At 45.7% G+C, this 22,540-nt stretch overlaps 1 protein-coding gene across 1 annotated transcript in view; it reads left to right on the top strand.

Moving 5' to 3' along the window:
• Positions 1-22,540, top strand: part of LOC138452855 (uncharacterized) — a 1,928,742-nt gene that overhangs the window by 271,106 nt on the left and 1,635,096 nt on the right. The window contains exon 11 of the mRNA XM_069605205.1: positions 9,795-9,898. Coding sequence (XP_069461306.1) covers positions 9,795-9,898 — 104 coding nt within the window. The remainder of the gene's footprint in view (positions 1-9,794; positions 9,899-22,540) is intronic.

Genomic DNA, 22,540 nt, shown 5'->3' on the forward strand with positions numbered 1-22,540 from the left:
AGTTTCTTCGGGCTTAATGCTCGTGAACCATGGCGTACTCTGGTCTCAGAACGCCTTCCAGACTCGCCCCGCAGTTTCAGATGCATGCACCTTTCGATTTCAACAAACATGAACATCTCTGTATGCAGCTATTTACGGATCGTTACAGGATCGGATGGAGCTCCTACAGGAGCACGACTGCTTACATGGCCTTGTAGCCACGCCCCCCAAACAGACATTGTTGATGAGTTTAGATGGTGCCCTCAGGGTATCATATACTTGGAAACACAAGTAACAACATCGGTAGAGTCACTGTACACTCACAATTACTTAAAGACACTTGAGACCCTTGGGAGCAAGGTAGAGGCCTGGATCCTCCTACCATTTTCCCAGACCACTATGATCTCCTTGGCCATGATGGTTGTTGTCCCAGAACTCCATTATATTTTCATTAATGTCCCGATTTCACCTCTGATAGACTTTTGGACATGGGTACTAGGCAGGCAAAGGTTGCAGATGACATCCTGACACAACATATGACAGAGGAGGGCTCGACTATCCCAATATATTATTTAGCCACACAGATCCAATATAGTCTGTGGTGGTGGTCCCCTTCTCCGGATCTACCTCATGTGGGACTGGAGAGAGCAACCACGTACCCGGACAGTCTGACTTCACTTCTGTGAGGGGACAAAAAGACCTGTTTGTACACAGATACAACCAGTGGACATTACCTGTAGGGCCTGGGACAGAGTTGCATGCATGACAGGGGAAGAATACCTATATGAACCAGGCTGTTCCATATACAGAACACATAGGGTAGAAGTCACATTCGAGAACATTTTTCAGATCCGCTTCGAACGATTAGGGGTACACACATTGAGAGAAATACCAGATGTGAGGGTTGTCACGTGGGATCAGCTGAAAGAGCGGGAGCAATGGAACGCTGTCACAATGCTCCTATACTATAGATTAAGAGAGGCACTGAAGGCTCGATGGCCATCCTTTCCTGGCGAACCCACAACATCTCGGGTAGTCCACTATGTGGTCAAAGCACCTAGGTACACAACACTAGCATCTTCCCTGTACACAAGGTTGAAGATGTTGCGGATAGAGAGGGAGTCTAGATCCAGGGCCAGGTGGGATGAAACATTGGGAATTGTCCTGACTGACCCATAGTGGAAGATTGCATTTATGCAAAGAAGACGGATATCATCCAAAAACAGACTCTGTCTGCCCCACTTGAAGTATCTCCATCAGATGTATTACACTCCATTGCAATTGCAAACGTTTTTTTGCGACAGATTCACGCAGTGTAGGCGTTGCCCCCATGACCGGGCTGATTTTTTACCCGTGGTTTGGGAATGTACATATATACAAGAACTCTGGTCACAAATCATTGTTGTTATGGGTCGGATGGTAACGTGCCACCTGCCGGAAGAACTGAAAGTGGGGACCACCGAGAGAAGAAACTGCTAGGTATGGCCTCTACTGTTGCGCGGTCATTAATAACCCAGGCATGGGGGAAACAACGTGCACCTACCTTTCTAGAGTGACTCAACTGTATGAAGGACTAGAGGTGAAGGAAGCACAGTATGCCCTGTTGGTACCCGGCAGGGGCAGGTCTGTGGACCTTTGGTGCCCATTTAGTGCGTATTTAACTGAAAGTGAGAATGGCAGGGAGGATGCTGGGAGGATTCATCAAATGCACATTCAGATACTCCTATAGCCACTTGATCGAAAAGATGTTTTATCCATATATTATTTCTGCCAGGCTAAAAGGAGAGGCATGGGTGGTGCTGGGCACAATGGGGGGCTGTGGACTGGGAGGGGGTACGAAGGGTTGCATTGCTTGGGTGAATGGTCACCACTGTGCATTGTTTTGGTTGCTTGTTTTAGTTTGTATTGATGCATTCAAAATCAATAAATAAAAAAAAAAGAAACTGGGAAGCCAAGAGACAGGTGAATAGAGTATTTCTCCTGGTGACCAAGACCAGGGGAAGGGAGTAACCCCCCTCCTGAGGAACATGCAACCAGAACTGTGCCATCCAGTCCAGGAGGAGGGGGTCTTTCTCTTGGACCAAGAACATTGGCACCTTTAGTTTAGTTATAAGTGTAAGGGACAGAGATAGGGACGTTTTGACACAGGAAGGTGGACTTCTTAACTTACTAAGACATCCTGACAGACCCATTAGCACTGTAGTTGAGGCAGGGGAATTCCTCATATATATATATATATATATATATAGGGAATTATAGGCTATCTCTTTATTTTTTCATTGAATAAAAGTCTATAGCAATCACTATGCCACCTGTGTGTCAGTCTCCTCCTTCTGCACGCTTACATCAGGAAACAATATGCAATCTATTTTGGGTTGTTTCCTGTTCTCAGTATTTACAGCTGCTAATGGTGCAGGATACATTATCTTCCTTGAACCAGCAACAATCTACTGAGATTTAAAATATTGCAAAAGCATCGGCAGTAAAACATTACGTAACACCACAGTGTGTTTCACAATCTAATCAAAAATTCTGAGCTGGAACAGTGATCTCTGACACTTTGGATCTGATGTTAATGATTGAAAAGATTCCTCATATAAAAATCCTTACCAACACCCACTCCAATGACATAGAACCTCGCCCCATTGCAGGATTATCTGATTACATACTTTCAGTCACTGTGCATTGTTCATACTCAGCTCAATAGATGCAACAAGTCAGGATGGATGAATGGAGTTGCCCTCCTTTTCTCTGCCTAACTCCACACCACCTTGACATCCCCTAATTCTACTTCCTTCATTGAGAGCTTAGCATTGAAATGTCTGGTCAACCCAAAAAACGCTATGAAAGTGTTGCCACCATATGCAGACCTCCAGAAGACAATGCTCCTGTCATTGAAAATTAGGCACACTTTTATCACCATCCTCCAAACTACTGCTTATAAAATCATCATCTTGGAAGAACTCCAGAAAACCGACGTCTATCGTTCTTGGTTACATGTGATTTTAACGAATCACAAAACAACAAATGAATTTTTAACGAACAAAAAACGTCTACAAAAATTATTCTTTTTTCATTGTTTTGAGGGGATTCCCCCACCCAAATCTCCTTTTTTACATTCATACTTTTCCCCACCCCCAAAACTACTATTCCCATTCCCAACTACATATATATTGTTTATAGATGATTTGGGTTCATTGAAAAATGCATTTGTTGTTTTTAATTCGACAAAATCAATGCATACCATCTTTCTCAACCTGAATCTCGTCCAGTGAATTAGCCAACCTGCTTATGAAGGTGGCCAACCTTAGACACCACCCCTACAGCTAGCCTTGCCCTCTCCAGCCTCACAACCACCCCATTCCATGGGCTGACATTCACTTAGTCCTCTCACATCTCAAAAACCAACAAAGACCATCCACCAGTGCGATCAACCAAGTAGAACCTTTTAACACTGTGAGACCACTGAAGAGTTGGCATCCCCCCTACTGCCTTTGCAGAGACTTTCATTCCTTCTGTCCCACAAACTGGAGTACCCGACATCCTGCTTCAAGATATTTACCTTCAACTCTCCTGAAACACCTTATCTACTGGTTTCAACCATCAGAAAAACATCATATCTCTTAAGGAAATTGGTTTTAACGTTAAATTACTCTTTTGAAACAAATATGGAAACTAAAACATCGCTCTTTGATAAATGTAATGTAATATAATGTAATTTATCATTTGTATAGCGCCGTTTCCCATTGGTATGGCCTCAAGGCACTGTAGGTGAACGCCCTCAGAGGATTGAATTCCAGGGTATGGGAAATTTGCCTGAGAATTTTAGAATGTGTGTTTGCATTTTCTCCACTACAAAGGTGGGGGGGGGGGGTGGTAGTCAAGTCCATGTTAGCTAACCATGTGGATGGCTGCTGTGAGGTAGTCGGGAGAGTATGCGAGTGCAGGAGATCCACTATGTGTCCAGTTAGACTGAATTTATGTTGCACGAATTAGCTGCATTATTATGGCTGAGGTGTTGTGCAATGTGTCTTAGAATAGTGTATGATGGCAGATGCATGCAGGTGGGTGGGCATGACTTTGGCTATCTTCCATCAAAATGGAGTGCGATACATACCTTTATGTCCTGGCTGGATCTTGGTTTTGTAGATGTGGCGTGGATTCTGTCCTGCGGTCTGCTGAAGTTTATTGTCTTTGTCACTCAGTACATTTCATGAGGGGTTAATTGCTGCCTCGGCCTATCTGACAGGTGGTTAAATATCCTGAAGTGTGCCATGGGTTTGCCAGGATGATGGGGGTGGAGAGCTCGGTCTTGAGGGCCTTATGGAAGGCAAGGCGATCCTCTTAGCAGTGGATGCTTTGGGAAATTGTGTTCCAGATTGTGGGGGCTTGGACAGAGATGGAAGATCCCCTATTTTTGTCGACTTGAAGGGAGGGATCACAAGGAGGAGTGTGGTGCCTGATCGCAGGTTTCTAATGGGTTGGTAACGGGTGAGTTTGTGTTGAAGGTATTCTGGGTCTGTCTTGTTGAGGGCACGGGGGTGATACACATGGCTTTGAAAATGTCCCGCTGCCCGACAGGGAGCAAGTGGAGGACACAGAGGGTGGGTGTGATTTGCTCTCTGAGGCCACAGGCCAGGAGGAACCTAGCTAAAGTGTTTTGGACCTGTTGGAGCTTTCTGAGTTGATATGCAGGGGCACCCAGGCAAAGGACACAGCAGAGTCTAGAAAGGAGAGGACGATGGCCATTATTGCTGCGACTCTGTGAGGGTAGGAGAGGTAAGGGAAGATGCGTCAGATAATGCAGAGGTGTAGATAGCAATATTTAGACACAGCCTGTGTCAGACACAGAGTTGATGTGGTGTGAAAGTGTCAGATCAGTGTCCATGGTGCATCCGAGGTTCTTTACTGAGTTGGAGGCGGCGGGAAGAGTGACTAGGGAGGACCCAGAGTGGGGTGGGTTGGGGGAAGAGTGCCATTTTGCCGCAGATCATGATTTTGGTTTCACTGGGGTTGAGGAGGAGGTGGTTAGTCGTCATCCAGGGGTCTATTTCTGTGAGGAATGAGTAATGGCAGAGGTCTAATGGATCTTGAAGATGAAGGACAGCAAAGACAAACACAAATGTCTAAGACACAACAGAGTCTTTCGCACTTCTAGCACCAGGAAAAAGAAAGGTTCCTAATGAGAGAATCACCAATTCTCAAATTGAATCTGCCAAATGATTCTGCTTCTGCAAATAATTGCTCCTTGGATCTCATCTCTTATCAAAAGCTGGCAGATGACCTGTCTACACTCTTTTCAGAGAACAAATACAGCATCCAGCAAAGCATTTTGGACAAGCGCAGATCAACTGGACCCCCTTGCCCAAAGCGCTGCCTTCAGCCACCTTCTCGATATTCAGACACAGCTTCATCAGAACAAGTTCCCCCGTACTCTGCCACCAACATTACGGTAAACATACCAACCCTTGCTCTTGCACTGGCAGCCTTCCTTAACAGCCTCTATGTACACAGAGTTATCCCTGAGTCCTAGAAAAGAGCCACCATCTCCCCTTTCCTCGATAAACCCACAGTAGACCTTAATATCTTGATACACTACTGACCTATAGCTGTTACTCAGGAATTCTGTGAATCTCAAAGCCTTTTACACAATCACCAATCCGGCTTTAGAACAACAAGAGACACTGGAACTGTCCTCCTGTCTTTACGTACGTACACATTAATACCCTTTCCTGCAGGCTTCCCCAGACCATAATGGCCCAGGGCCCATGTTGTAGGCCTGCACAATGCGAGGCAAATCACAGTGTGCTAATAGCTTTTCTTTATAAGTTGTGGAATTATGTGGTAGCCGTTTCACGAGTTTATTACAAAAAAGACACTGCAAAAGAAAATGGCTGCTGAGGAAAATAAGTTTTCCATTTCCCTGGCTGCCATGTTTCTGATGGAGGAGCGGTGGCTGGAGATCTGCAGAAGAATGTAGGTAAGTGCAGCAGTTAGGTGTAAGGGTCGGTCGAATGGACTTTGAGGTTGGAGGGGTTCTGTTTTGTGCGGAGAGTTGGGGCAAGGAAGCAGCAAGGAGACGAAATGTCAGTAGAGGGGGTTGGAGCGCTCTGCTTGCTTCAAACACAGTCAATGATTATTAGTTTCAGCCTGGGCTTGGACCAAGCTGATTAGCTATTTGATGTGCACCCTCTCCGGGTGGTAATTGACAATAACCCCCTAACTATTACCATATTTTTGGACCAGTCCACAGCCTTTAATACTGTTACCATCTCACTTTGCTGACTTTTTTTGAATTTGCTTGCATTCTACATGAAACCGCTGGCTTACCTCACACACCTGCTCCTTAAAAATGTATGCAGATGTTACCCAGATTAACTTCAAACTCGAGGGGCACTGCAACACTTTCCAGTGTATTTCCATCTACCTCTCTAGCATCCAGGACAAGATGATTGAAAACAATCTATACCTTGCTGTGGACAAATCTGAATTTTCACTTTTGGGTACAAAAATCTGTCAATCCCCCCACTTATTTACAAACCGAGGGAGACCATGTCTGTATAGGGAAGACTTTGTTAGAGCCTCTGAGGTCTTCTTAAAGTGGTGAGTCCCTTGGAAAAACGCTACCTCTGAGCTGTTTTTTTTGTTTGATGAACTGCATATTCAACATGAAAAACCCAACCAAGTTGCTTATGCATTTAGTAATTGTGTATAGCACCATGCATAGAGCTCTGACCCCTACAATGAGGGTGTTTTGCATGCCCCAAGTTCTTTTAGCTTCCGCCTCTCTACCCTGAACAATGTAGTACCAAAACACAAGGCGGTTGGAGCATGTAACCTTGCCACCTTCCACAACTAACTTGCCGTTCTCCAGCGTGCCCTGCCTAGAAATTCATTTAACTTGTTGTCAGGCCTAAACAATTTATCATAATTTATAAACATTAAAATAAGCTGACCAGGTAGGGTGAACTCCTTAATGTGAAAGACCTGTGTCGGAGTATTATAAAAAAGAAAAGCAAATTGAAATGTTTTGTTATTTAAGCAAGATGGAAATCATTTTAAAAAATGGGTTCTTTTGTACATATCTTTTACCTGTTTACTAATACCATTTCCCCTAAGATTAGATTCTTGGTTTCTCTGTGGTAGACTATCAATTGCTTCTAGATTTTTGAATCTCGGGCCTCTCAAACAGAGCATTTCTAGACACATTCTTGCTGAAATGAGAGTCCCCCCTTGCCTTATACTCAACTCTTGTAGCTGAATAGTTAAGCAAATCATGGACTCTTGATGCATCGATAGGAATAAGAAAGTAGTCATTTACTTCACTGAAATGATAAAGGGGTGGTAAAATAGGTATGTATATGTTGAGGCTTAGAGGCAATAGTTGAGTGGATAAGGGTAGAGTAGGCGGTGGGTGGAGGGCATGTAGCAGAGAGATGGGGGAACCCCAATTAATAATAAAATTTAAAAATGCGAGCAAATAATTTCATCGAAGTGAATTAACATGATGTAATTTAGTTCACTGTAACAACATCGAACCTAGCAAATAGTTAAGCATGTTTTCTCCCTTTCCTTATTGCGCTTCAAGTAACCTATTGATACTTTACTTTTCAATTACCAACACCAGGGTTCCTTTGCCATTATAACATTTGAATTATCCTCCAGCTTACCGTTGTGTCTTCATTTCTGTCTTATAAATGAAATTCGATATTTTTTTCCTCTCAGTTTCTTCCATTTGTTGCTAGACTGTATCAGTGACCTATACTTCCCAGCAGAGGGGGGTTGGCCTCTTTTCTTCCACACGCTCCTTTCTTCTTTTTCTGTTCAGTGTAGGTTAGATGCAGCACTTACCCTCAGGTGTCCATATTGAGCGATTCTGTTGGTGAAAGGTGCCAAGCTGGGTTCTTAACGTGTCTCTAGCTCTACTTCATGCTCAGCACCTTTCTTTCAGCACTTCCACTTCGTGTATTACTTCAGGCTATCTGCCTTCGTCTTGAAATTCCTTTGGCAGGATGTATGCTTCAGTCTAGATATTTTTCCACAGTTCCACCACACCTCGTCAAGCACTACTTTTGGGACTCAGCATCTCTCCTTAAACCCTTTTTTAAGATTCAATGTTACTTTTTCATTTTATTTTTTTATGGTTGATCTATTTCAAACCTTTCATATTGAATCAATTCAATGTTACTTCTCGAGTGCTAGTCTCAGGCACACAGCACCTCTGAAGTGTATGTTTTACATAGTGTGTAACTTAGTGCCTCTTGTCAAGTGCACCTTATAGGCACTTCACTCCTTCGTTTCTGCCATTTCCTTGGTTCACTTATTCCTTTCTTGTGCTGCCTTTACTCCTGGATTCCTTCTCCTTGGCTTGCTCTTTTCTATGGTCCCCTGTTTGTTGCAACAATTCTATTCCGGAAGGCTACTGTTCCTGCCCTCACCTTAAACCAATATGTTGATAGATCCCTTGCTCCATCTCCCCTGTGGAAACTGTAAAGGTGGCTTGCATGGAACTTTAAATAGGCTGTTCACCATTATTTTCACCGTGTGCAGATTCAAGAGAAAGTTGATGACTTTTGTGTTTCAATGGCTGTATTTCAGGTGGTCTTAGCCAATGCGTACTACTCACACATCTCTGAGCTTGCCCACCTATGAGCCTCCTTAGCCTGATGGTCTGACTTTTGCTCTCTCTTTTGGACTTAACAAGATGCTCCTTTTCCACTGACTTTTGGCTGCTGAGACGACCTGCTCCTGAGTCCTTCATACTTCCAAATGCTCCAGCACCACTTAACATGTCGGCTGAGTTCCAGGACAAAACCTCCCATAAATATATGTAATGACATCCAGAGATACGCAAAATGTTTTTACTCCCAGGGTTTGTATGGTAATGACGGGATTGCATGGTACTTTTCGTTGAGAGGGAGCGGAATACCAAAGAAAATAACAGACAAAACAAAAATGTCATCATCACTTTGTCACAGGCCACAATTACATCCACCACACAACTAAGGCACTTGTGGGTTGTATCGGGCATTTTCCACACTCCACATGCTGTTTATTTCCTACCAAATGCACATGTGTGTGGTAATGAGTTGGTGATGGTGAATGGTTTACTTTCGTGACTGGACTGTGTACGGTGTGAAAGCTGTGCTCCCACAGGGCCATGGCCTGTTGCTGACTGAGCCATTCCTCAAGCAATGCCACATTCTGAGGTCGCTTTTACATGGTTCTGCAGACTCACAAACTAGAGGTAAGCACCTCCACAGGCATATTAAGACTCATGATCTCCTTATTACCTGGGTAGTCACGATACAACACATGAATGCACTAGGGATCTAAACATTCTTGTATATGACAATCTGGGGTGTCTCTTGAAAGGGGTAGGCTCTGCCTGGGGAGACCCTCTGTGACAATCTCCTAGCACGGAGCTGGGTTATGGTAGGGTGTTCCAGGTGATCCCCCTTCACTGTCCCTGGGTCCAACACCATCCGCTGGTAACAGGCACCCTGCCCCTATGATCACACCATCCCATGCCCCCAGAGAAAGGCAGGGGACATTGTCACACCACACACACCCTGGGATCTTCTTCCAAAGACAATTACCCACCTCTATACATGATATTGCTATTCCATGTTACTGCCTGCTCTGATGGATTACACTACAGTATTGGAATGTGGTTGTTCTAGATTCAGGCGGAATCGTGTCAGCAACAATGTCAAGTTAGTGATTAATGTAGTGGGATTCAAAAGTTATTTCATTAGGGCACTGTTTCGTTAATTGATGCAATGTAATTTACTAGAAACCTCTTTTTTTTATAGATCCCACCAGGACTGATGTCATCGTTTACCAAGCAGAACCTTTTCGGCCAGTTCTGAGTGCCGGGGGCCATCTTCACACGCTTGTAGAAGAAGATGAAGCTCAGGTACAGGCTACTATTGGAAAACACCACAATGCATTTCTTAGCAGTTAGAACTACTCTCTTCTTCCTACTTACATGGGGCATCATTCAACAAATAATTAATTCCGTTTGACACTACTGTCTAATATTTTATATGAATAGTGTTTTTGATTCAGATTTGTTTGCCATTCTTTCACATGTCATTACTATGTGTAGACTGAAGAAATGGGAGGTTATTGACCTCTGCTTGCATGCCCTTAGGCCCTTGCATGTCAAACATTTTCAAACATAGTTGGGGTCATTATGACTATGGCGGTAGCCCTGCCGGTTAATAGAAAAGAAAATCCCCATTCCCATCGAGTCCCATTGGACTCAATGGGAATGGGGAGGACGGATGCACCGGTCTGCGAGCGGGTGCCGTTCCGCCCGCCAGGTCAGACCTGGTGGGCTGAAAGGCACTCGCTCGCAGAACTCGTAGTTTGCCGGTCCAAAAAACAACAGTACCTGCAAGCTTACCGGTACCGTTGTTTCTGAACCGGCAAATTCGTAATGAGGCTCAGTGTTGTTGAAAAACCTCAAATTCCTTTACCAGAATCACTTGCGTGACCATTTTCAATTAGTTCCACATCACGAAGGTTACCAATCTGCCACCCGTGCTATATGGGGACTGCCTCCGCACTGCGGACAAGCTTTTTCCATCTATCACAAGGGCCACTAACTGTGAACTGACTTTTGATGACTTCATATGGATGTCTATAAGTGGAAATCTTTGTAGGTATTTATACTAATTTACCTGCCTTGCCATCATTTACCAAATATTGTCACTATTTTCCCAGTTATGAATTGCAAGTTTCTTCCATCATGTGCCATGGGCAGATGTAGGCTGTCGGGTGACGAGAGCAGTTTCTCTGCCCATATGTCTGCCTCACTTGGAGGGGTAGGGAAGAGGAGGTGTGGCAGCTTGCCTTCTGTGGGAGTGAGGAAGGATAGAGAACTGCTTTTCCAGGCCGAGGCACTACGGCCGCACCTGCCAGAGGGGGATGCAAGAGGGAGGAGCTCCGTGCATCTTTCTCCTGCCCCTCACACACCCTGGGAGATTCATGTTTCTCTCGCTGCTGATGTCCTAGTGTGTTGAGTACTAGGCCAGGCCTGCCTAGAAGATCAGCATATTGCCTTTGATTGCTAAAACCTTGGAAAGCTTGACTAGCCACAGGTGCCCCTCTGCGAGAATGTCCAGACGTGGACCCGTTGCTCACTGTACTCAGAGAGGCACAGCTCCACCTCACTGATGATGCCCAACAAGGCTGAAACACGTGTATGGGGTAGCTGTTGGTACTCTTGTTCAGAAGAGAATTGCCATAGCATTTCGGTGCTGGACTGCCATGTGGGCGGGACAAAGACTGATATGCAAATGGATATATCCATTCTGTGAAAGGTACAGTGAGCTAAAGTGTGGCTGCGGATTCTCGAGTGGGTACCTTCCCAAAGAACAGGTCATTTAGCCGTGTTCGTTCTCGCAGAGGGGCACCTATGGACTATTTTTTCATTGTTTAAGGGACTTAGGTTTAGTCACCCTAAGTTTCCTACCGTCATCCAGACATGGACCCCTTGCTCAATATGCGTAGAGAGGCACAGCTCCACCTCACTGATGATGCCCAACAAGGCCGAAACACGTGTATGGGGTAGCTGTTGGTACTCTTGTTCAGAAGCGAATTGTCATAGCATTTCGGTGCTGGACTGCCCATGTGGGCAGGACAAAGACTGATATGCAAATGGTTATTTCCATTCTGTGAAAGGTGCAGTGAGCTAAAGTGTGGCTGCAGACTCTCGAGTGGGTAGCTTCCCAAAGAACAGGTCATTTAGCTGTGTTCGTTCCCGCAGAGGGCCGCCTATGGACTATTTTTTCATGGTATCAATCAGTGAAGACAGACACAAGTGATCACAGTTCAAGGGTGTTTATTGAGCTTCAATGGGTTAGTTGAACGGCAATCTAATCCTAAATCTAAGGATGGGAGCAAGCTACAACCATCAAATAATAACAACACAGTCCTAGTGGAGTTTGTCAAAATAAAAGGACCTATGCTAATAAACCTATTGCCAATCCTTACTTCTAAATACAAAATGTGTGGGACAACAATGCAGGCAAAAGAAAAGTATTCAAGAAATAAAATGAGCAGTTGGCTTCTCTTCCCCACGTTTTCAGCATGGAACAAGGCGGCACGTTTTAGCTTAACTCACACTCTGGCTTTTTGGCCTCGAGGAAACAGTTCAAAGCACAGGTATCAGCGCCTTCTGACAAAGTCTCTCTCTGAATGACAGTTTCGTATTGCAGAGGGCCTGACGTAACAAACAAACACCAAAGTTCCTTTCTTATCAGGATTTTCACATTCACAGGTTCGCAATTGGTCTCCCTTGTTCGGACTCGGACCACGGATCCCCCTCGTTCGGGCTCAAATCCCTTTGTATCAAAAACCAAAGACTTTCAATTGTGTGATGGGTTTTGCTTAAACCATCGCAGGACCACTTCAATTCACACCAAATCTTATTCTTTATCATTTACTTACGTTGAATATCTTAGACACCTTGGATTGAGCACACTCACGGTGCTGAACCATTCTGTCACGAATATTGTATCTTCTTTGCTAAACATCCATTAGCCATTAGGCTGTCCTTGCGTCTTTCATCACATGTTTCAGCCATCTTCATCCTTGCTCTTTGTATACAATGTTGCAGTTTGCAACCTTGACTTCAACAGAGACTGGTCTTGCATCGGTTTCCCCAACTCACCGGCTGTGTTGATCTTTGTTTGATCTTGGAGCCAAGGACGGTACCACGGCCGCTGCTGCTTCTCTCCGACTCGATCAGCCGTACAGGAGAGCCCTGGGTATCTCCGACACACAATAAAGGATTGTTCCGTCTGGTTTCTTGGCCTTATGCTCTGAAATCCAAAGGTGTCTAGAAAGTAACGGCTTTCTGCCAGAAAGGTCTCCCTCCTTGTGCACCCTTTGTGGTTTGCCATCTTTGTTCCCTCGTTTAGCTGCCGTCTCCAAACTGCTATTCTTTTGTGTGCTTTGCCTCGCTCATAGTGTGCTCTTGTGCTCCGCCTTTTGTGCGTGTGCAGAAGTTTAATGTAAGTCAGGTGTGAATGGTTAGCACTAATTGCCTGACCATAGTATTGGGACATGTCAGGTACACGGCTCGGGTGTGAGTCTGTTTTCTCCCAGAGTGGGCAGTCTGTGTTCATGCAGAAAAAGGGATGCAGGGTATAGTTTCCATATATCCTACTGGGTAGGATGGGGTAAAGGTATTGCAGAGAAGAGAGGGAAACTGCATCTCGCCATCAGGTGTCCCACTCCCCGAAGACCTCTCACCCAGGTGATCCTCCTGCAATGGTCCACCCCCAGGAACTGGATCCAAAAGCGATGGCTGGGTCCTGGCAACCTGGATGACAGATCCCTGAGGACTAGCGGGTGAGACACCTTCTGGTTTCTCACACTATACACTGCCCGGTGCCGAACCAACGTCTCAGCCTCCACCCATTTCCTCAAGTCTCCCCCCCAGGCTTTTATTCGGGGACTCCCAAAAGACTTCCACACTAGCGCAATCCTGCGCTTGGTCAATACACATCTAAGGTCTTTCATTCTGGTAAGGTGCACCTATGCCCGTCTATGGGGGAACATTCCCAGCAAGCGTGCCTCGGGCGGCCATTCATGCATGGCAATCCCACCCTTCACCATCCTATCTTCGATGTCCTGTTAAAACACCCTAATCACGGGGCAGGACCAGAACATTTGCAATATGCCAACTGCATCACCTGCACATCCGGGGCACTTCTGCTCTCCCGCTCCTGGGAACTTTGAAATTGCACGTGGGGTCATGTATGCTCTGTGTGTGATATATAGATGCAGCAGTTTAAATCTAGCATTCCCAGACCTCTTCTGCATGTACCGCAGTGCTCTAGCCCACTCCCCTTTCGTGAATTCCTGCCCAATGTCCTCCTCCCACTTGGCCTGGGTCCTGAGTTCCTTTGTTTTGAATGTGTCAAGTAACATTTTGTAGAGCCTGGAGACCACATGACTCCCCTCCAATAAGTCATAATGAGAATCCAATACTGTGCCCTCTTCTCCTCCCCCCTGAGCTCTTGCCATCTTGCCTCAATTTCCTTGATTACCCTGAGATATGTTAGAAACTGTCCACTAGGGATGTCATACCTTTCAGTCAAGTCAGGGAAACCCATCAGTTCTCTGTCATTGAACAAGTCCTCCAAGGTAATTATCCCATTGGGCTCCCAGTGGAGTCTAAAGCTAGAGATCTCGCTGTGGTTTCTCCCACATATCGCTGCCAGGGTTATGTTGGTTGAGTACGGGTCCGGCCTGCCCGCAAACTTCCAAAGTCTATACCCTATCTTCCACCTCAAGGCTAACAGCATGGGCGTTCCGTGCAGGCTGTTATCCCTCACCCAGATTACTTCCCTCAAATAATATGGCCTGACCGCTTCCTGCAATAGGCCTGTGTCCACCGAGACCCCATCTGCCAGCCAGGTCACTGTAACTGCCCTTCAAAGTGTATCCAGCAATATTCTGCACCCCTTGCCCACCCCCCAGATGAACCCCCTGATTTTGAAGTCAAGTCTATGGAAAAACAGCTTAGGAATATCATAGGGTATGTTCGCAAAGTGGTACAGCAGATGCAGCAACACTACCACCTTCAGTAGCGCCACTCTCCCCATCATTGACAGGGGCAGCTTCTGCCAAAGTGCCATGGATTTCTCAATCCCCAGGCATGCCCTTAGCATATTCATTTTGTGCTCCTTCTTGGGGTCATGATATACATTCACTCCTAAATACCAGAAAGTATCCAAAGTCCACTGGAGCTCTAGGTTTGTCTATCACATTCCGTAATCAGTTTGCCAGGAGTGCTGTGAGGATTTTGCAGTCCTGGTTGATCATTGAAAGCGGTGTATAGGAACCGCACTCCAATGAGAGCTTGTTGGGCTTAAGTATCGGTACTATGATGGACTCCTTCAGGCTTGCGGGCAGCTGACCCACCTCGAATTCCTCCACAAGCATCTGAAGGAGTCTGGGCATCAGTCCGTTTGCATACTCTTTGTAAAATTCCACCGGGAGGCCTTCTGTCCCCAGTGTTTTACCCGAAGGCAGCAAGAGTATGACCGCCTTCAGTTCATCTTTCGTAAGTATTTGTATTTGTATTTATTTATTTATATTGCGCAGCCTGCCCACGGGCATCAGGGCGCATGTTTGGAAAGGTTACAATGAGAAGTTACAGAAAGGCAGTTACAGGAAGGCAGTTACATATTACAAAGTATAAATATACATAGGGCAAAGAAAAATACATATATTTACAAGGTAGTTAGTCGTCCCAATATATACAGAAGTGATAGGATTGGTACAGCATGCAGTGAGAGTTTACAAAAAGGAGGCTGAAGCTTCGTCTTGCTCATAAAGCCATTGTTTTGCTCTATTTTTGAAGGATTGAAGGGAGGGGACATTCCTGAGATCATTGGGAAGTGAGTTCCAGAGCTTAGCTGCCAGGACTGGGAAGCTCGAGCCTCTGGCAGTCTGGAGCTTGAAGCTAGGAATGATGAGTGTATTAGCTTGTGCAGATCTTAGGGGTCTGTGGGCTGTGTGTTGTGTGAAGCGCTCTGACAGGTAGGCCGATGCAGCGTTGTTCTGTGCTTTGTAACTAAGAACCAGTGTTTTGAGGGCAATGCGCCGTGAGATGGGGAGCCATCGTAAGTTGCGTCTAGTGTAGGAGATGTGGGTGCGCCTAGGTATATTGAGAGCAGCCCTGATGGCGTTATTCTGGGTTACCTGAAGTTTGTCAATGTTTTTTGACTAGTTCCCAGGTAAAGGGCATTGCAGTAATCAATTTTGGATAAGATGAGAGTTCTGGCAAGGATCAAGCAATTGTCCATAGATAAGAAGGGGCGGCAAGCAGTGATTAGTTTGCACGTGTGCGCAGATGCTGAAACTACTGAGTTGGTTTGTCTAGTGAGAGAGAGGGTCGAGTCTAGATAAATACTGAGTGTTTTAGTGACCTTGGTGACCTTGATAATGTTACCATCAATGATGAAGGCATCATATTTGCTATCAAGTTTTGCAAGTTTGGATTGAGAACCTAGGATGAGTAGCTCAGTTTTCTCATCGTTTAGGCAGAGACCGTGGTGGGCCATCCACGCCTGGATGACGGAGTAGACTGCATTAAGAGCTTTGACGTCAGTTACATAGTCACCAGTGATAGGGATGAGTATCTGGGTGTCATCCGCATAATTTGTGTAGGTGACACCCAGATGGTCAAGAATATCAAAGAGTGGTTTAGTAAAGACATTGTAGAGCGTAGGTGATACGCATGAGCTTTGTGGGACTCCGCAAGGGACATGCGCTGGGTCAGCAGCGGCAAGAGGTGAGAAGACTCTCATGGATCTGTTGGCAAGGAATGAGCTTATCCAAGAGGTGGCTGCATCAGAGAAGTGGGCGGCCGTTTTGAGATGCTGGCAAAGGATTTGATGGTCCACCAGATCGAAGGCGGCGGATAGATCTAAGAGGAGTAGGAGCACTTGTTTGCCCTTGTCTTTTAGATCCTCAATTTGTGTTTTTAGATCTAATAGAGCTGTCTCAGTGCCGTGTCTTGGTCGGAAACCAGATTGCCTGAGTCCTAATAAGTTATTTTTGTCAAGATAATCTTGAATTTGGAGATATGCAGCACGGTCCAGGATTTTTAGTAGGTAAGGTACCGTGGTGATGGGCCTATAGTTGGTGGGATTACTAGGGTCTCAGTTAGGTTTTTTGATTAAGGGGATTACCCAAGCATCCTTGAGGTTATTTGGTACTATGCCAGATTTAAAAGAGGAGTTGATGAAGGATGTTATAAAGGAAGCAAGCTCAGGTGCTGCTTCCTTTATGATTGGTGCTGGGCAGGTGTCGCCTTGACAGTTAGAAGGTTTTAGCTTCTTGATGATATTTTCCACTTCCCTAGTGGTAAGCGGTGAGAAGCTAAAAGGTTTGAATGGATGAATGGGGGATGAGATGTTGGAGGGTTGGGGGTTCCCTGCTGAGTCGCGGAGATGGTTTTTTTTAGTGTTAATTTTAGCTTGGAGTGTCGTGATTTTGTTGAGTAATGCTTTTTGTATGTTGGCGCACCATTCGGTGTCAGGGGTACAAGTGTCAATGGGGGCGGCTGGGACTCTAATTCTAAAGAGTTCCTTAGTATTGGATTGAGCTTGTGTGATCCTGTTGTTATAGACTTCTTTTTTTGCTGCTAGTATGGCTTCTTTGTAAGAGAGGGTGATGAATAGAAGGTTAATTTTATTTTCTGGCGTAGGTGAGTTTCTCCAGAGAGACTCAGCTTTGCGTTTATCTTTGCGAAGTTCTCGTAAAAGTGGGGTGAACCAGGGGTTGAGATGGTTGCATGATTTTTCTTTTCGCTGTTTAACCGGGGCAATGGAATCCAAGGCTTTTAACATAGCTCGATTGTAGGTGTCCACCAGAACGGTAGGGTCAGCACAGGTTGTGGAGACCGAATTTAATAGTGGTAGGATGAGTGGGAGTAGTTTCTCAGTTGTGATATCCTTCTTGTTACGAGTAAGTGTGGGTGGCGCCGTACAAGGTTTATCCATAGATGGGCAAGAATTGATGGAAAATGTTATTTTGTGATGGTCGGACCATGCACATGGTAGCACCGAGATTGAGTTTAGTGCACAATTCATGTCAGAAACCCAATCCAGTGTACGTCCTTTGATATGGGTAGGTACGTTGACATGCTGGGTGAAGCCAAAGTCAGATAGGACATTAGCTAGGTCACCGGCTTTAGTGTCATTCGTGTCCAAATAGCCTAGATTAAGGTCACCAAGTATGATAATTTGGGATTTAGGCTTGGTGCTGGATGCTAGGATAGAAGAGATATCTTCTACGAATGTGGACGTAGGACCAGGTGGCCGATAGATGAGGTGCACTGAGGCAGTATGATTAGGAGAGATTGGGAGTTTGATCGAGAGTAGTTCAGCAGAGGGTAGCTGATGACTGTTAGCGACTCTTAAGTTAAGAGAGCTCTTGAATATAAACGCTAACCCCCCCCTTAGTTTGATTGGTGTCCCTATCACATCTAATGATGGAGTAGTTATCGGGAATGGCGAGGGTCAGGGCAGGGCCAGATGCCGCATGTAGCCAGGTTTCTGTAACAGCCAGAAAGTCAAGGTTTTCAGTCACAATGAAGTCAGCGATGTCTAGCGCGTGAGCGGAAACAGAGCGGGCGTTAATGAGAGCCCCTTTGAGTTTAGCTTGGGTCTTGGGAGTGTTGGCTGGGGAGGCTTCAACCGATAGTGAGGTATCTGGGGTGTGGGTTAAGTTGGCCGAATTGTCCCTGATGTCTGTGTTCAGGTGGTAGGACCAGTGGTGACATCTGGTTGCTAATCTTTGGTTCCGGACTGGAGTGGCACAAGGTTTGCTCCGTCGGCTTGGGGATAGGCAACTGAGTAAGCGTAGTGGTGAGGGTTCATCTGTGGTGAATTTGGACCTGGCAGTGTTAGGCAAGGATGAAGTATAATCGTGAGGAGAGATGCCGTTCCGTGATGTGAAATGTGTGTTTGAGTAGTAGTAGAACTAGAGCAAAGCCTGGCATTCCTGATGCGCGTATGGCATGGTTGGTTCGGGGTCGGTTTGGTGGTGAAGTGTTGTAGCCACAAGGCTGGCTCATTTAGGTATGGATTGTGCAATATTGTGTTGCAGGATGGAGGTGAGCACGATAGTGTTGCAGTAGCTGGACTAAGGTGCGAGGCCATAGTGGATACAGGTTGTAGTGAGATTGAGGCCAGAAAGGTAAACAATGTAATGAGGTGATGCGAGTGCAGATGGGCGCGCTTAAGGGTGATGAAGTTAGGTAAAGAGTACAGTAGGTAGATAATCCATGTGCAATACACAATTAATAATAGTGCCGCACAATGTGATGTGGGGAGCTAGTGGGTAGAGGGTGACGCAGTGGGCGGCTGACAGCATGGCATAATAATGCAGGCAGTAGGTCCTGGGTGTAACTTTGTGTTGGGTTTATGGTGATTTGAGCATATCGTGGCAGCGAGTGTCAGATGGTTACCAAGAACCTTAAAGCCCAGCAACAAAGGAGGCACAGTGTGTAAAAATGCCTATTAGGTACGTACAGATGCTAGAGTGATCGGCGATGATTATTCAAACAATCGAGTATGGCATAATGGCAATGAATATCTAGCAATACATAGTGGATGCCTAGCAATACAGACTAGTGCTATGTTGACCAACGTGTAAAGTTCATGCTCAGCAGAGCAACTAAGAGTGTAGGGAGTGCAAAAGGGGGCTGAAGTTAATAGGAAGTAAGGTCAAGCAGTGCTTACATGGCTGAGATGACCAAGGAAGAGTATTACATTTTGGTAGCGGTAAATGCAGCACATGGACATTACAACATGATTAGCGTGGATGAATATAAAGGCTGCAGTAAGTACGGCAGGCTAAGTCACTTGAAAAGCGCGTGCAAGTTCAGAAGTGTCAACAGCACATGATGCGCGGATAGCGGGATCAGCTGGGCGTGGTAGGGAACTTACCCCAACAGGACTATATTCATTCACAAATAAAACAATGTTATTCAAACAAAGGTTAAAAAGCCCAACATGTTTCTTTCCTAATATATTCAGGGAATGAATCCTTGGAAATTCATCAGGGGCAAGCAAACAGTCAGCGCTGTTACACAGGGGCAGTGACTTGGTACTGTTGTACTGGCCTAGGTTACTCAAAGACCAAGCAATCAGATAAATGCACGAAGATTCAATTCTTCTGTCTCGTGCAACTTGGAGAGAGGGGTGACAATCATCTCAACCTGCTCCTGTTTCAAACGGGGCAGCCTAATCTGCGACAGGGCATTCTCTATGTCCCTTGCGCAGTCCTCTGAGTCTGTGCTGTATAGCTGCTGATAAAACTTGCTAAAGACTAAGGTGCTCTTGCTTTGGGCCTGCCACTCATCCCGCATTCATCTTTGATAGAGCTAATCATTTCCCTCTTCTCCTCTGCATGACTTAGCCAGGCCAGTACTCTCCCTCGTGTATCTCCACTTTCTTGAAGTTTCTCCACATACCTAGCGTAATCTTATTTGCCCAGTCGCTCCCAGTCAGCTATGCATGCCTGTCAGAGCTCAATAAACTGCCTCTCATGTCCAATGAACCTTTTGTCCTTGGCAGGATTCCCTACTCTATGGTATCCAGTTTCAGTGATAGAGCACCCGTTTACTTTTTTGGTTCAATCAGAGGTTCAGGAGCCCTCGGCATGCTTCTTAGTTTACTCACAATCTCAGGTATGTAGCATACAGCATGCATCTTGGTTCACTCACATTCTCCGGGATGTAGCATGCAGCATGCTTGTGCCACGAGAATGGCTCAGGGGCATCACGCTGACCTTGGGAACAAGATAGTGATGAACAGCACGGGTTTGTAACCCGGGCACGCTTAGAGGTTGGAATCTGCATAAAGCATGATATAAAAATGCTTCTTGGTTCATTCACATTCTCAGGGATGCAGCGTGCTTCTTGATTTCTTCTTGGTCCAGGAATTGTCCCGTCTGAACCACAGGGCACCTTAGTGATCTCATCTGCATAACAATGGCCTACCAGCAAGTGCCTCTTATTCACTCTTGCCTTCAGGGATACCTTACCAGTAAGTATTTCTTCCCCCCTGTCCCGAGTTGCTGTCAGGCTTTAGTAATTATAACCTACCAAACAAGGATCGCCCTCCTGGGCTTGATCTGTCTCACTTTCTTCTCCTGGTCTCTAGCTTTGGCCAGGAACTGGATGGAATATAGCCCGTTAGACTTGCAGCGATCTGTCCTTGCTTACTGGCCATTGTCAGGATCTGAGGTCTAGCCTTCCGCAGGGTGTTTAGTTTATTTGTCTGGGTATGGCCCTTCCGCTCTCTCTCTTTCCCTGTGTGTGGTTCTCTCCCTGGGTCATTTTCTCTGTGTGTGTCTAATTCTCTCCCTGGATCTGGCTGTCCCAGAGGGTTCACCAGTTCTCTCACTTTGCAAAAGACAAGTGACTTTCTCATATGGTGGTTATGGTGCCAGATTGTCTGCTGTCTTTCCAGAGTTCTGAAGCTTCTGAGTACTCGCACCTCTCTAGAATCTTCCCCCTGCTCTGCCCTCACTGCACTGCAAGGTACATCTGCACGTATGCTATTTGTCACCTAGACTGAGGAACCCCGGGCTCTTGTATACTGCCCTCAGCCAGATGTCTACTTCCTGATTGGCTTGTATGGTCCCGTGGTTCTCAGCAGTGATCTGTTTGCGGCTTTGTGGTTTAGAATAAAACTCTGGGGGAGGGCTTTAACAAGGCTAGGGGCTATTTTGAAGTCATGCCATGTCTGTTGAGAGTTTGTTTGGTGAGCAGTCTATTTCCCCTCCTCCCTGGCTTGCAGCCTTCTCTGCAGTTGAAGGGGTTTACACCAGGAACGTCATTTAAGAGCTGCTAAGGGGTAGCTGCTGCTACCCCTGGCACTGCCTTTCCGAGCCCTGGTCACAGTGTAAGTGACAATAGCTGCTGGCATATTCACTTAGTGTCCAACAGTGATTTATTTCATGCCAAAGTGTTTAAAACACCCATTGGCCGAAATCAATCACTGTGATTCTGAATTGTTGATGTTGGGCATTCCTTATTTTCCAAAGTAGGAATGCTTGAGCCACCATAACAATCCACTGATACAGGGCAGGAGTGTGAGCCAAACAGATGAGTTTAAGGAATCTGAACGTTTCCCCAATCGCCCCTACCATGGCATCTTCAGAATTCTTTTTGTGTGGGGAGATGTTAGTCTGGGATCGTATGGGAGAAAATGTGAGGTCTTTGCTAAATTGAAGGCTGCAAAACCAGGAAACCTGGTCTACACTTTTAGCTCCTCCATTTTACCAAATGGAGTGCTCCTGGGGAAATCACTTTATCTCAAATTAGATCTCCAAGAGGGATTCAGTTTGATATGTAGGGCAAAGTGCAATGGACCATTTATCCCTGTAATGCTCCACTGTCATCCCCCAAAATCCACCTATCTCAAATCCCCCCCATCACCGGCCCACCTACACCTTTGCTTAAAAGTGCCACTACTGGTGGCTCTTGGTGGGGCCAGTGGCACAAGGCCATGCCTGGATGAATAAGGCTACAATTGGAACATGATGGATGTGCATGGGTACCTTAAGCTGCCCCTGACATATGATAACTATATCAATATTTACCTGGCATAAGGTGGCAGTACTTGGGCAATTGAGGGCACATATGGCATATGATGTCAACACTGATGAATGTGAAGCTGTACCTTGCCTATGATGACTATATAAGATTTACAAGGCTTTCCATGGGATGGCTCTACCTGGGTATGTGATGCTGCACTTAGCATATTATGGTGGCATGTGAGGTGGTAGTTGGTAGTTAGCAGAAGATGACGATTTTCTAGTATTAGAAGGTGGTAACTGGCTATACGAGGCTACACAGACATATGAAGAGTTTCCCAAGTCTATGATGGTTTTGCTTGGTGAGCGCTGGCGGCACCCATGGCACATTGAGGCAGTACCATAGATAATATATGGATGGGAAATAAAACAACCTTTTGTGGTAGTATAGTGATCGAAATTTGATTGGATAAGCAGGAGCTAA

Source organism: Ambystoma mexicanum, chromosome 4p (assembly GCF_040938575.1).
Source record: "Ambystoma mexicanum isolate Mex_15411 chromosome 4p, UKY_AmexF1_1, whole genome shotgun sequence".
Lineage (NCBI taxonomy): Eukaryota > Metazoa > Chordata > Amphibia > Caudata > Ambystomatidae > Ambystoma > Ambystoma mexicanum.